This window comes from Carassius carassius, chromosome 18, assembly GCF_963082965.1.
Source record: "Carassius carassius chromosome 18, fCarCar2.1, whole genome shotgun sequence".
Taxonomy (NCBI): Eukaryota; Metazoa; Chordata; class Actinopteri; order Cypriniformes; family Cyprinidae; genus Carassius; species Carassius carassius.
In genome coordinates this window covers 31,598,340-31,610,795 of record NC_081772.1, presented here as the reverse complement: position 1 = coordinate 31,610,795, position 12,456 = coordinate 31,598,340, and the positions used below count along the sequence as shown (strand labels likewise).

The following is a 12,456-nucleotide window of genomic DNA, read 5'->3' as shown; positions in this document are numbered from 1 at the left end:
TTACTGACTGGGAGAGCTTTCTTCCCAGTCAGTTCAAGAGAGTCCTCCAGCCAGCAGATTGGGTGTGGATTGCCAAGTGCCTCTATGAGCCCACAGGGCAGCTGAGGCAGAAGATCCAGGTGAACTGGTTTTATCCATCGATGCAGCCCAAGCCATGTCCTCCTGAGCCCGGGTGGTACTTCCGACAGAGGATGTTCTTGTGGGCACCAATGAGGATGTGGGGCATTCCTCTTAAATGCCCACAGTGTGGCCGGAAGATGCACCATTCAGGAATTTACCCGAAGGTCAGGGAGGTGATTGACATGGATAGCCGCTATTACCTTGTGGGTGGGGACTATCCACGCTGCAGTGCATGCAAGTTGCCAGTATGCCCATGGAGCCAGGACATCCTTTCACAACTGGATGTGGCACACAGGACCATGTTTCCAGCGGTGCTGACCACTCAGCTAGCCCTGGACAGGAAATGTGTGACTTTCCTCAGGCCAAGGACCAGTGGTAACAGTTCCTCCTACTTCCAGTCAGCAGTAGAGGAAGCCCACAGTGAGGAGTGGGCATGACGCACCATCCAGTACCTCTCTGATTGTGAGCATCATTTGAGAAAGGTTACCCTGGTCCAATCTGCAACGGCACCTGCCTTTTCTGCACCCGCACCCTTCAGGCCACTTCCAACGATATCCTCAGCCATTTGGACGAGATGAAGGGGGTGGTTACCTCCACCTATGGCCGAATCCTGAAGATGGATTCTACAAAGAAGGTACAATACATGAAGGTTTCAGCATGAGGTTTATTTTCAGCCAGAAAGAATTTCAACATGATGAAAAATGTTGTGTTATATACATTTGTGTTATATATATATTATAATGTACCATAACAAATCAAAGAAAATGTATAATTAAGCTTGTCAGAATGTCTTTATTTTTCCTTCTTTTTGTTTTTCAGATCACCAAAAATCTGGCTGGTGGCATTGGGGACACGGCTGCATGGATGACCAACATTGGCAATGAGCTCGGCCAGGTTCTGAACAGTGTTCTGACAACAGCTGAAGGCGCAGGACTGGAGGAGCTGTGCCAGGGCGTCGTCAAACGCTACCAGAATGCTGGCGAGCCAGAGCCTGAGGTCATCTATGTTGACCGGGATTGCTGCAGTCAGTCAGGTGAGATTTTCAAATTACTACTTTATCAAATGTGCACTGCAATATATTTTATAAGTTAATAGTGGTGTAAAAAAGTTCCCCTTTCCCTATTGGTGATGGTAATTAATTAGTATTATTTTTACAGCCAGTGTATTAAAAATTTTAATAAATTCTATTGACTGAAAAGTATGTTTGAAATTAAATCAAATGAATGTTTTTTCTCCTCCACAGGTGCATCTTCAGTGTTAAAACTTTTTCGGCCATGGAAGTCTATTGTAAGGCTAGATATCTTCCATTTTATGAGAAGATTCAACTGTGGCCTTACTACAGAGCACCACCCTCTCTATGGTACCTTTTGTTCAAAACTTTCCTCCTGTATCTTTGAGTGGGATCAGGAGGATGTGAAAGAACTTAAGGCTGCCAAGAGAGGGGAGTGGAAGTGCAGCCATGGTGGAAAGGCTCCCACTGAGGCTCAGCTCATGGCCAGCATCAGCCCAGGTGAACTCGCGAAGCACTGTAGGCGGCGGACACGCAGGGCTGAGGAGATCCGGGCCATGATTTCAGGGCTGCTGGAATCAGTGTGGGAGCTAACTGACACTACAGGGTTTCGCCTGGTTAACCCTGACAGCATGCGCCATGTCTGGGAGATGCAACAAAAACACCTCGAGTGCATCCAGGACCCTCCACATGTAGAGTTGTACACAAAGACGGGGACACTCCAGAAGGGTGGCAAAGTCCTAAACGTGCTTAGGTGCGGCAGGGGGTCATCCTCGCTGGAGAGTTTTCACCGCCACCAGTGTGCCTTCATTCCTGGTAAATTCTGAATATTAAATTGCAGTATGTTTTGTAGATTTTTACGTTGAAAAGATCACTATTGTGTCAACAACAGAACCCTGGGTGCTACCTGGATTTGGCTTGTTTTCATGGAATTTACTATCAGTCTCATTATTATGTGTTACTGTTCTATAACTGTGTCATTAAATTTGTATGTCCTCAGTTTAAAATAATTGCTGACTAAATCTGTGCATTTTCATTCTTAGGATGGAGATGCAATGCCATGCACACACAAATGTACATGTTAGAGGGGGCCTCGAGGTGGAACATGAGCCGGGCAAAAGAAGCTGTATCTGTGGTGGGGGCCTCAACCCTAAGGACATTTGATGTCTGCACAATGTCTCATTTAAACAGCATGAGCCAACGGGTCCTTGGTCGGGCTTTGATGCCAGAATTTACCCCTCCAGGAAAACCCACTGGTAAGATATCTCACAGGAAAATGCTGAGCATTGGAGTATTTCTCTCTCTCCTGTGTTTGTTTGTTTGTGTGTGTGTCCTCTCCCCATTAACAATGTGGTACAAATTATTGCAGGGGAGCGCATTGCAGTGGAGTACTTGTTGGCCCAGTCCAATAGAGGCGACCAGTTGATTGCACACCACAATGACATGCCTGAAGTCCCCCCAGAGGAGCCTGAAGAGGATAGTGAAATTGACACGACTGTGTGCCATGCAGCTGACCTTAGGGCTGATGACTCTCCAGTAGCTGTCGTGCAGGCCCAGGTGACAAGTCAGGTGGGTGACACTGAACCCAAATCCCCAGATGAGGAGGACACTGAGGAAGAGGAGGATGACACTGCAAGTCCTAGCACATCAAGCCAGGTAATATTGCTATCCTGTACTATTTTTTACTTTTAAAAAAATTTATCTGGTACAGTGCAAAACGCCTATTGTCACCAATGTGTAAAGTTAAAATATATGCATGTACAATGCAAAATAATTATTACAACACCGTATATGTTTATTGGACTGTGTTTGGCATTTTTCTCAATTTCCAGAGTACACAGTGTGATTCCAGAGGTGTCTTGGGCTGGGAGGCAGTTGATGCCCTGGCAGCCTACTTGGTTGGCCTAAACCGAACGATCACTGCCTTGTCATCACAAGAGGAGGCCCACATAGTCCAGCTGTAAATGGCTCTGCATGCCATGGACAAGGTACCATCAAAATATAGCCAGAGGGTTAATAAGAAGGCTTTGACAGGACCTTGGAGAGCATCCAGGAAGCAGAGTGGCTCTGCTCCAGGACAGCAGGCAGCAGAGAGGTAATTTGACTATTTGGATCGTCACTAGTTTATAACCCAGTATACAGTTCAGATTATATCATCTTTCTTTTCCATAGATTGTTCATGACTCATGGGCAGGCAGCTCAGGACCCTGAAGTCCACAGGGTCTGTGAATGTGTTTGCCTAAGGCTTTTGAAAGAGTTTCAGCAAGCACGGAACAGGCCCAGGGACACACAAGGAAAAACTCTGCCAATTCCACAATCTATTGTGGTGGTATACAGCCACTTAAAACAGCTGATGGAGGACAGCAGAGAGGTTCTAAGACAGACTAACCTAGTTCTGGTCCCGATAAACACCACTACTGTCTCCTCGTGGTGAGTCTTCTTTTATGCGATACTTTTGCACAATCACAGTAGTATATCAAGATTGTACTTATAAAGCCTTCTTGTACATGCTTTTAAAAATGATGCTACAGGAAGTAAAGACAATGGGCTTTTATTCACTTAAATTGCTAATTTAAGATGAAGAATGTTTCTCTTGCAGGCTACTAAAAAGACAGAAACGTGTAGACAGAGACATGCTTCTGCAGGGTACTGCACTGCCCAAACAAGTATATTTGGCAAAGGAGGCTCTTCCTGAAGTGGGCGAACTTCCAGCTGTTCCTGCACAGCATGGGCATGAGGCCATGGTATTTCAGGATTCAGCAAATCAGGAGGGAGAGGCCTTCATTCGTAAGCGTATCTCCAACAGGTGCCCAATGCCCACCCCTCCTCCTGGATCTTACTCTGCATTTCCCATATACCCACCAGCACCACACTTTGCATTCCCCCCTGGGTCCTACCCACCCTTTCCCAGCTACCAACCAGGTCTACCACTGCCTCATTCTACCCAATTCCATCCCCCTCCCCAATTCCAGCCACCTTCCCAATTCCAGCCCCCTCCCCAATTCCAGCCACCTTCCCAATTCCAGCCACCTCCCCAATTCCAGCCGCCTCCCCAATTCCAGCCCCCTCCCCAATTCCAGCAGCCTAATACCTTGCCATCGTAAACTTGTCCCTCTACTCAGCCCAGGCAGCGCACATGGAGAAGGCAGAAAGCTGCCCAAGAGGATGAGGAGCGAGTGGCTAGAGGTGAACCACCACGGAAACTACTAGCAAAGGATATATATCACTATATCTGCAAGCAGTGTGGGCTGGCAAAAAATAAGACAACTGGCCACACTCAGCTGAAGGGCCGGTGGTATTGTCCAGCCTCAGGCCTCTCTGTTGCACAGTGGAGGCAGAATGTACAGGGAGTTCTTTGATTTTTTTTTCATTGGTGTATATAGTAATGTATATAGTTAGGTTTTATATAGTTGCATATGTTGTGCTGTGTGTGTGTTGTGCTGTGAACATTTTGTTTTTAGTTGCTGTTTCCAGTGTTTAATTTGCAGTGTTTGTAAAAAAAAAAAAAGAAAGACACAACTCTTGTGGTGTAATAGTAACACATCCACCCTTTGGGTGGAAGATTCCAGGTGCAAGTCCTGGCAAGAGTGTGTGGTGTGTTTGTCAGATTATTATTATTAATTTTTTTTATTAAAAATGAAGTCAAAAACCAATCAAACACTTTACTTAAATCCTTTGTGAGTGTTCATGAAGTTTGATGGATATTTTTTTTTCCTTTTTCTTGCTTTCCCTCCTTTCTCCTTCTCTTTTCCCTTTCTTTCCCCCTTGTAGTAGTCCCTTTTGCCCTGTTTTTGGCCGAGAGGTTAAGGCGATGGACTTGAAATCCATTGGGGTCTCCCCGCGCAGGTTCGAACTCTGCCGACTACGGGAGGGATTTGCAGTATTGCTTTAGCTTTCTGTGACGGTAATTGTGCCTTCTATGGTCCTTCGCTCTCTGTGCCATAACTGCTTCTAGCTTTCATCCTCGTGACACCTGGGTCTCTTCTAGGCAGCTTGTTGTAAAACTGCTGCTTTATAAAATGCGAGAAGACAGTGCTCCACAAGAGCCCGGATAGCTCAGTCGGTAGAGCATCAGACTTTTAATCTGAGGGTCCAGGGTTCAAGTCCCTGTTCGAGCTAAGGTCTGTCTGCTTTTGGCGGAGTCAACCTGCTATCACTACGGTCCATCTCTTCTTCTGAATCTGTACTGGAGCGGTGTTCCTTCCTGTTCCAGGGTATCAGTGCACCGCCCTTGTTTGGCACACCTGATTCTGATGGTCAGCTCGTTAGGAAAGCGGGCTCACAGAGTGAGTAGAATAAGACAGACCTCCGAATTGTGCAGTGCTGTCGGTCCCCAGGCCCAGTACTGAAAACCCCAATACATAGGATGAGACATGGCAGCCTGATTTCTCCTCAGTGGGACTGCTGTTTTACCCGCTTCCAGGGCTAGCTTACAATCTCGGCTTGCTAGGTTGCAAGTAGGTCAGGCAGCAATGTGACACACAACAGGGCAGAAGGTGGTCTGCTTAATTCAAGTCCCTGTTTGGGCGAAGGTCAGTCTACTTTTTGGAGGCCTCAGCTTGCTATCACTACGGGTCCATCTCTTCTGCTGACTCTATATTAGAGCGATGTTCCTTCCTTCTCCAGGGGGTCAGTGCATCTCCCTTGTTCATCACACATGATTCTGATGGTCAGCCCTTTAGGAAAGAGTGCTCACGGAGTGAGTAGAATTAGACAGACCTCCCATTTGTGCAGTGCTGTCGGTCCCCAGGGCCAGTACTGAAAAACCCCATTACATAGGATGAGACATGGCAGCCTGATTTCTCCTCAGTGGGACTGCTGTTTTAGCCGCTTCCAGGGCTAGCTTACAATCTCGGCTTGCTAGGTTGCAAGTAGGTCAGGCAGCAGTGTTACACACAACATGGCAGAAGGTGGTCTGCTTAATTCAAGTCCCTGTTTGGGCGAAGGTCAGTCTTCTTTTTGTAGGCCTCAGCTTGCTATCACTACGGTCCATCTCTTCTGCTGACTCTGTACTAGAGCGATGTTCCTTCCTGCTCCCGGGGATCAGTGCATCTCCCTTGTTCGGCAAACCTGATTCTGATGGTCATCCATTTAGGAAAGAGTGCTCACAGAGTGAGTAGAATAAGACAGACTTCCCAATTGTGCAGTGCTGTCGGTCCCCAGGGCCAGTACTGAAAAACCCCATTACATAGGATGAGACATGGCAGCCTGATTTCTCCTCAGTGGGGCCGCTGTTTTACCCGCTTGCAGGGCTAGCTTGCAATCTCCGCTTGCTGACTGAGCTGGGTTGGTTGCAAGTAGGTCAGCCAGCAGTGTTGGACACAAACTGAGCAGAAATTGGTCTACTCCCGTAGTAGTGGACGAGTGGTTAAGGCAATGGACTAGAAATCCATTGGGGTCTCCCCGCGCAGGTTCGAATCCTGCCGACTACGTAGTTTGCTAAAGGCCATGAGGCAAAGCATCCATGCATTTTTCACGGTCCTCGCACTTATTTGCGAAATGTCCAGTCCCTCTTCGATGGACAAACACGCCGCTGCTGCTTCTTGTATCCGGGCTCCAGGTGTTGTCTTGGGTGAACCAGTGGCATGCCGTGATCGTATAGTGGTTAGTACTCTGCGTTGTGGCCACAGCAACCCCAGTTTGAATCCGGGTCACGGCAACCCTTTGCCGTTGAGTATACGGGAAGGTTGAAAATTTTTTACCACCTCATCTTTCTTCGTGATTTTGTTTCTGAAGCTTGGCCTGTGCAGGGCGCCACCAGACAAGGGCGCTTGCTTTTTAACATTAGGCGTAGTCGTGGCCGAGAGGTTAAGGCGATGGACTTGAAATCCATTGGGGTCTCCCCGCGCAGGTTCGAACTCTGCCGACTAGGGGAGGGATTTGCAGTATTGCTTTAGCTTTCTGTGAAGGTAATTGTGCCTTCTATTGTCCTTCGCTCTCTGTGCCATAACTGCTTCTAGCTTTCATCCTCGTGACACCTGCGTCTCTTCTGGGCAGCTTGTTGTAAAACTGCTGCTTTATAAAAGGTGAGAAGCCAGTACTCCACAAGAGCCCGGATAGCTCAGTCGGTAGAGCATCAGACTTTTAATCTGAGGGTCCAGGGTTCAAGTCCCTGTTTGGGTGAAGGTCTGTCTGCTTTTGGCGGAGTCACCTTGCTATCACTACGGTCCATCTCTTCTTCTGAATCTGTACCGGAGCGGTGTTCCTTCCTGCTCCAGGGTATCAGTGCACCTCCCTTGTTTGGCACACCTGATTCTGATGGTCAGCTCGTTAGGAAAGCGCGCTCACAGAGTGAGTTGAATAAGACAGACCTCCGAATTGTGCAGTGCTGTCGGTCCCCAGGCCCAGTACTGAAAACCCCAATACATAGGATGAGACATGGCAGCCTGAATTATCTTAGAGCGATGTTCCTTCCTTCTCCAGGAGGTCAGTGCATCTTCCTTGTTCGGCACACATGATTCTGATGGTGAGCCCTTTAGGAAAGAGTGCTCACGGAGTGAGTAGAATAAGACAGACCTCCCATTTGTGCAGTGCTGTCGGTCCCCAGGGCCAGTACTGAAAAACCCCATTACATAGGATGAGACATGGCAGCCTGATTTCTCCTCAGTGGGACTGCTCTTTTAGCCACTTCAAGGGCTAGCTTACAATCTCGGCTTGCTAGGTTGCAAGTAGGTCAGGCAGCAGTGTTACACACAACATGGCAGAAGGTGGTCTGCTTAATTCAAGTCCCTGTTTGGGCGAAGGTCTGTCTGCTTTTGGCAGAGTCACCTTGCTATCACTACGGTCCATCTCTTCTTCTGAATCTGTACTGGAGCGGTGTTCCTTCCTGCTCCAGGGTATCAGTGCACCTCCCTTGTTTGGCACACCTGATTCTGATGGTCAGCTCGTTAGGAAAGCGGGCTCACAGAGTGAGTAGAATAAGACAGACCTCCGAATTGTGCAGTGCTGTCGGTCCCCAGGCCCAGCGCTGAAAAACCCCATTACATAGGATGAGACATTGCAGCCTGTGTTTCTCCTCAGTGGGACTGCTGTTTTACCCGCTTCCAGGGCTAGCTTACAATCTCGGCTTGCTAGGTTGCAAGTAGGTCAGGCAGCAATGTGACACACAACAGGGCAGAACGTGGTCTGCTTAATTCAAATCCCTGTTTGGGCGAAGGTCAGTCTACTTTTTGGAGGCCTCAGCTTGCTATCACTATGGGTCCATCTCTTCTGCTGACTCTGTATTAGAGCGATGTTCCTTCCTTCTCCAGGGGGTCAGTGCATCTTCCTTGTTCGGCACACATGATTCTGATGGTCAGCCCTTTAGGAAAGAGTGCTCACGGAGTGAGTAGAATAAGACAGACCTCCCATTTGTGCAGTGCTGTCGGTCCCCAGGGCCAGTACTGAAAAACCCCATTACATAGGATGAGACTTGGCAGCCTGATTTCTCCTCAGTGGGACTGCTGTTTTAGCCGCTTCCAGGGCTAGCTTACAATCTCGGCTTGCTAGGTTGCAAGTAGGTCAGGCAGCAGTGTTACACACAACATGACAGAAGGGGGTCTGCTTAATTCAAGTCCCTGTTTGGGCGAAGGTCAGTCTTCTTTTTGTAGGCCTCAGCTTGCTATCACTACGGTCCATCTCTTCTGCTGACTCTGTACTAGAGCGATGTTCCTTCCTGCTCCCGGGGATCAGTGCATCTCCCTTGTTCGGCAAACCTGATTCTGATGGTCAGCCCTTTAGGAAAGAGTGCTCACAGAGTGAGTAGAATAAGACAGACTTCCCAATTGTGCAGTGCTGTCAGTCCCCAGGGCCAGTACTGAAAAACCCCATTACATAGGATGAGACATGGCAGCCTGATTTCTCCTCAGTGGGACCACTGTTTTACCCGCTTGCAGGGCTAGCTTGCAATCTCCGCTTGCTGACTGAGCTGGGTTGGTTGCAAGTAGGTCAGGCAGCAGTGTTGGACACAAACAGAGCAGAAATTGGTCCACTCCCGTAGTCGTGGCCGAGTGGTTAAGGCGATGGACTAGAAATCCATTGGGTTCTCCCCGCGCAGGTTCGAATCCTGCCGACTACGCTGAAGGCCATGAGGCAAAGCATCAATGCATTCGTCCAGGTTTCAAGTCCCTGTTCGTGCAAAGGTCTGTCTGCTTTTGGCGGAGTCACCTTGCTATCACTACGGTCCATCTCTTCTTCTGAATCTGTACTGGAGCGGTGTTCCTTCGTGCTCCAGGGTATCAGTGCACCTCCCTTGTTTGGCACACCTGATTCTGATGGACAGCTCGTTAGGAAAGCGGGCTCACAGAGTGAGTAGAATAAGACAGACCTCCGAATTGTGCAGTGCTGTCGGTCCCCAGGCCCAGCACTGAAAAACCCCATTACATAGGATGAGACATGGCAGCCTGATTTCTCCTCAGTGGGACTGCTGTTTTACCCGCTTCCAGTGCTAGCTTACAATCTCGGCTTCCTAGGTTGCAAGTAGGTCAGGCAGCAATGTGACACACAACAGGGCAGAAGGTAGTCTGCTTAATTCAAGTCCCTGTTTGGGCGAAGGTCAGTCTACTTTTTGGAGGGCTCAGCTTGCTATCACTACGGTCCATCTCTTCTGCTGACTCTGTATTAGAGCGATGTTCCTTCCTTCTCCCGGGGATCAGTGCATCTCCCTTGTTCGGCACACATGATTCTGATGGTCAGCCCTTTAGGAAAGAGTGCTCACGGAGTGAGTAGAATAAGACAGACTTCCCAATTGAGCAGTGCTGTCGGTCCCCAGGGCCAGTACTGAAAAACCCCATTACATAGGATGAGACATGGCAGCCTGATTTCTCCTCAGTGGGACCCGCTTGCAGGGCTAGCTTGCAATCTCCGCTTGCTGACTGAGCTGGGTTGGTTGCAAGCAGGTCAGGCAGCAGTGTTGGACACAAACTAAGCAGAAATTGGTCTACTCCCGTAGTCGTGGTTGAGTGGTTAAGGCGATGGACTAGAAATCCATTGGGGTCTCCCCGCGCAGGTTCGAATCCTGCCGACTACGCTGTTTGCTGAAGGCCATGAGGCAAATCATCCATGCATTTTTCACGGTCCTCGCACTTATTTGCGAAATGTCCAGTCCCTCTTCGATGGAAAAACACGCCGCTGCTGCTTCTTGTATCCGGGCTCCAGGGGTTGTCTTTAGGTGAGCCAGTGGCACGCCGTGATCGTATAGTGGTTAGTACTCTGCGTTGTGGCCGCAGCAACCCCGGTTTGAATCTGGGTCACGGCAACCCTTTGCCGTTGAGTATACGGGAAGGTTGAGAATTTTTTACCACCTCATCTTTCTGCCTGATTTTGTTTCTGAAGCTTGGCCTGTGCAGGGCGCCACCAGACAAGGGCGCTTGCTTTCTAACATTAGGCGTAGTCGTGGCCGTACCTTCCAGCGATCGGACGGCTGAACACTTCCTAACACTTCCTAACAACATTTGAATACTTCCGAACAAGGTCGCAACACTTCCTAACAAAGTCATCACGAAAGTCCGAACACATCCTAAATTAATCCGAACAGGTCCTAACGCAAATCCGAAACTTTCGAACAGATGAGGCAAAGGAGCCAATCAATTCCTACCGAGAGGAAAGAGCCAATCAGCAAGTTGACATGCCAATCTCGCCGCTGATTGGCTGAATGAGTTTCGTGATATTCCAGCTGTTTGTAACTCACTGGACATCTGCTATGCGGAGATTCAAGGTAAGCGTTATCACAATACAAATCCGTGACATCAGTGTTAACCTATTTGTTCAAACATTAATTCATGATTTGGAATAAAGATTATTCTGATCGTTCTACGCTTGCGTAGCAAGGCAAGCTAACTTAACGTGTCGCTAACTGATGCTTGTTAAGCCTTCGATTCATAACAAGTTTTTATTTTCTATATCTTTGCAAGAATTTCATTTCATCATTCAGTATTCCAAGTATCCATTCCCTATGTTATTTCAGTCATGACTGAGTGATTCTTTACTGAATGTATTTAAAGGGGTGGTAAAACGCGGTTTTTCGAAGGCTTGATTGTGTTTGTGGGGTGCACTGTAACAGGTGTTCATGCTTTGTTTTTTAAAAAATCGCATTATTTTTCATATATTTTACCTTTACTCTACACTGCTCTGTCCCTCCTTGTAAAACGGTCTGATGGTTTCCGGGTTCTATGAAGCCAGTCCCACAAAAATAGCAATGGGCTCAGATTGGTTAGCTGGCCCAGTGTGTTGTGATTCGCTAACCGCCTAGAGCACGTTTTTCGGTAACGTCACGCCCCTTACATTTACCAGTCGTCTGTGCTTTGGTGGTATTAGAAACAATGGCGTCAATAAAACCATACCAATTTGAGCCCGAATCGGACCCAGAAAATTTTAATGAAGATGAACGAGCAGAACCTGTTCAAGAACGGCGTTTAAATGACGTTTCAGAATGGTATGTTTTTTGTTGTTGATATCTAATACTTTTTTAGATACGCTGTAATTTAATTGTACTAATTATAATAGTTGATGTTTAATTTATAACAATAATAAGTGTTTGTCTATTAACAAAAGTGTATTCAAGAACCTTTTTTATTTAAAAAAATATATATATATTTTATTAGGTGTACATGTAATAACTGTGAAAAAATGCCAATTGAAGAGGAAAACATCTGCTGCAAAGAAATACAGAAGGTAGTGTAATAAGCTATTACCAAAATTATGCATAACGTGTTAATTCTGTATAATTATTTTTTCATATTTAAAAGATGAACATAGGTTAATTGTACAGTATGTTCTCATTGTCTTACATTACCGTTTAGGTTGTAAAACGAATGATGGAGGTTCCAGACCCTCCTAAATGTATGGTTGAGCATCCAGGTTTTGAACCAAACTGCTTAAATCCGTATACTTTGCAAAATATCAATAATATTTACAGAGCCGACTATGGACCAGTGAGACGCAGAAATGAAGAGGAGTAAGTATTTATTAAATTTTATGAAATTATGTTGTGTAAAAGAACATAAATAAAAGACAATAGATACAAAATATATATATTTACACATTTATATTTACTATATAGTTATTCAAAGACAAAAACTAATCAAAATATACATTTTTATCAAACATATTTTCAAATCACATATACATGTTTCCAATATACCACTGGTTTTATACACAATATTGAGGTTTTCTATTCCTGCCATAGGCGTTTCCGTTATCTGGCCTATCGCAGCTTTGTCAGCTGGTGCTGGGGCTACCTAGGACGTAGTGTGAGGGTTGTCATCCCCTCATGTGTTGTTAACCGGATCCGTCTACAGTTTCCTGATCCAGCGGGACAGTATGTTGGGTTCCGGCCACCCCTCGACTGA

At 46.9% G+C, this 12,456-nt stretch overlaps 1 protein-coding gene and 4 non-coding genes across 5 annotated transcripts; all 5 read left to right on the top strand.

Moving 5' to 3' along the window:
• Window positions 1-5,174: 5,174 nt before the first annotated feature.
• On the top strand, window positions 5,175-5,247 carry trnak-uuu (transfer RNA lysine (anticodon UUU)). Its single transcript has one exon. It is a non-coding gene; the product is annotated as a tRNA-Lys (tRNA).
• A 1,932-nt stretch (window positions 5,248-7,179) lies between these two features.
• trnak-uuu (transfer RNA lysine (anticodon UUU)) lies at window positions 7,180-7,252 on the top strand. Its single transcript has one exon. It is a non-coding gene; the product is annotated as a tRNA-Lys (tRNA).
• Window positions 7,253-9,103: 1,851 nt separating this feature from the next.
• On the top strand, window positions 9,104-9,185 carry trnas-aga (transfer RNA serine (anticodon AGA)). The gene has a single exon. It is a non-coding gene; the product is annotated as a tRNA-Ser (tRNA).
• Window positions 9,186-10,054: 869 nt separating this feature from the next.
• trnas-aga (transfer RNA serine (anticodon AGA)) lies at window positions 10,055-10,136 on the top strand. Its single transcript has one exon. It is a non-coding gene; the product is annotated as a tRNA-Ser (tRNA).
• A 1,553-nt stretch (window positions 10,137-11,689) lies between these two features.
• On the top strand, window positions 11,690-12,456 carry LOC132092798 (P2X purinoceptor 7-like). Its single transcript, XM_059499199.1, has 3 exons — window positions 11,690-11,779; window positions 11,908-12,062; window positions 12,294-12,456. Exons 1-3 carry the CDS (start codon window positions 11,735-11,737, stop codon window positions 12,454-12,456), a joined length of 363 nt encoding a protein of 120 aa, XP_059355182.1. The 5' UTR covers window positions 11,690-11,734.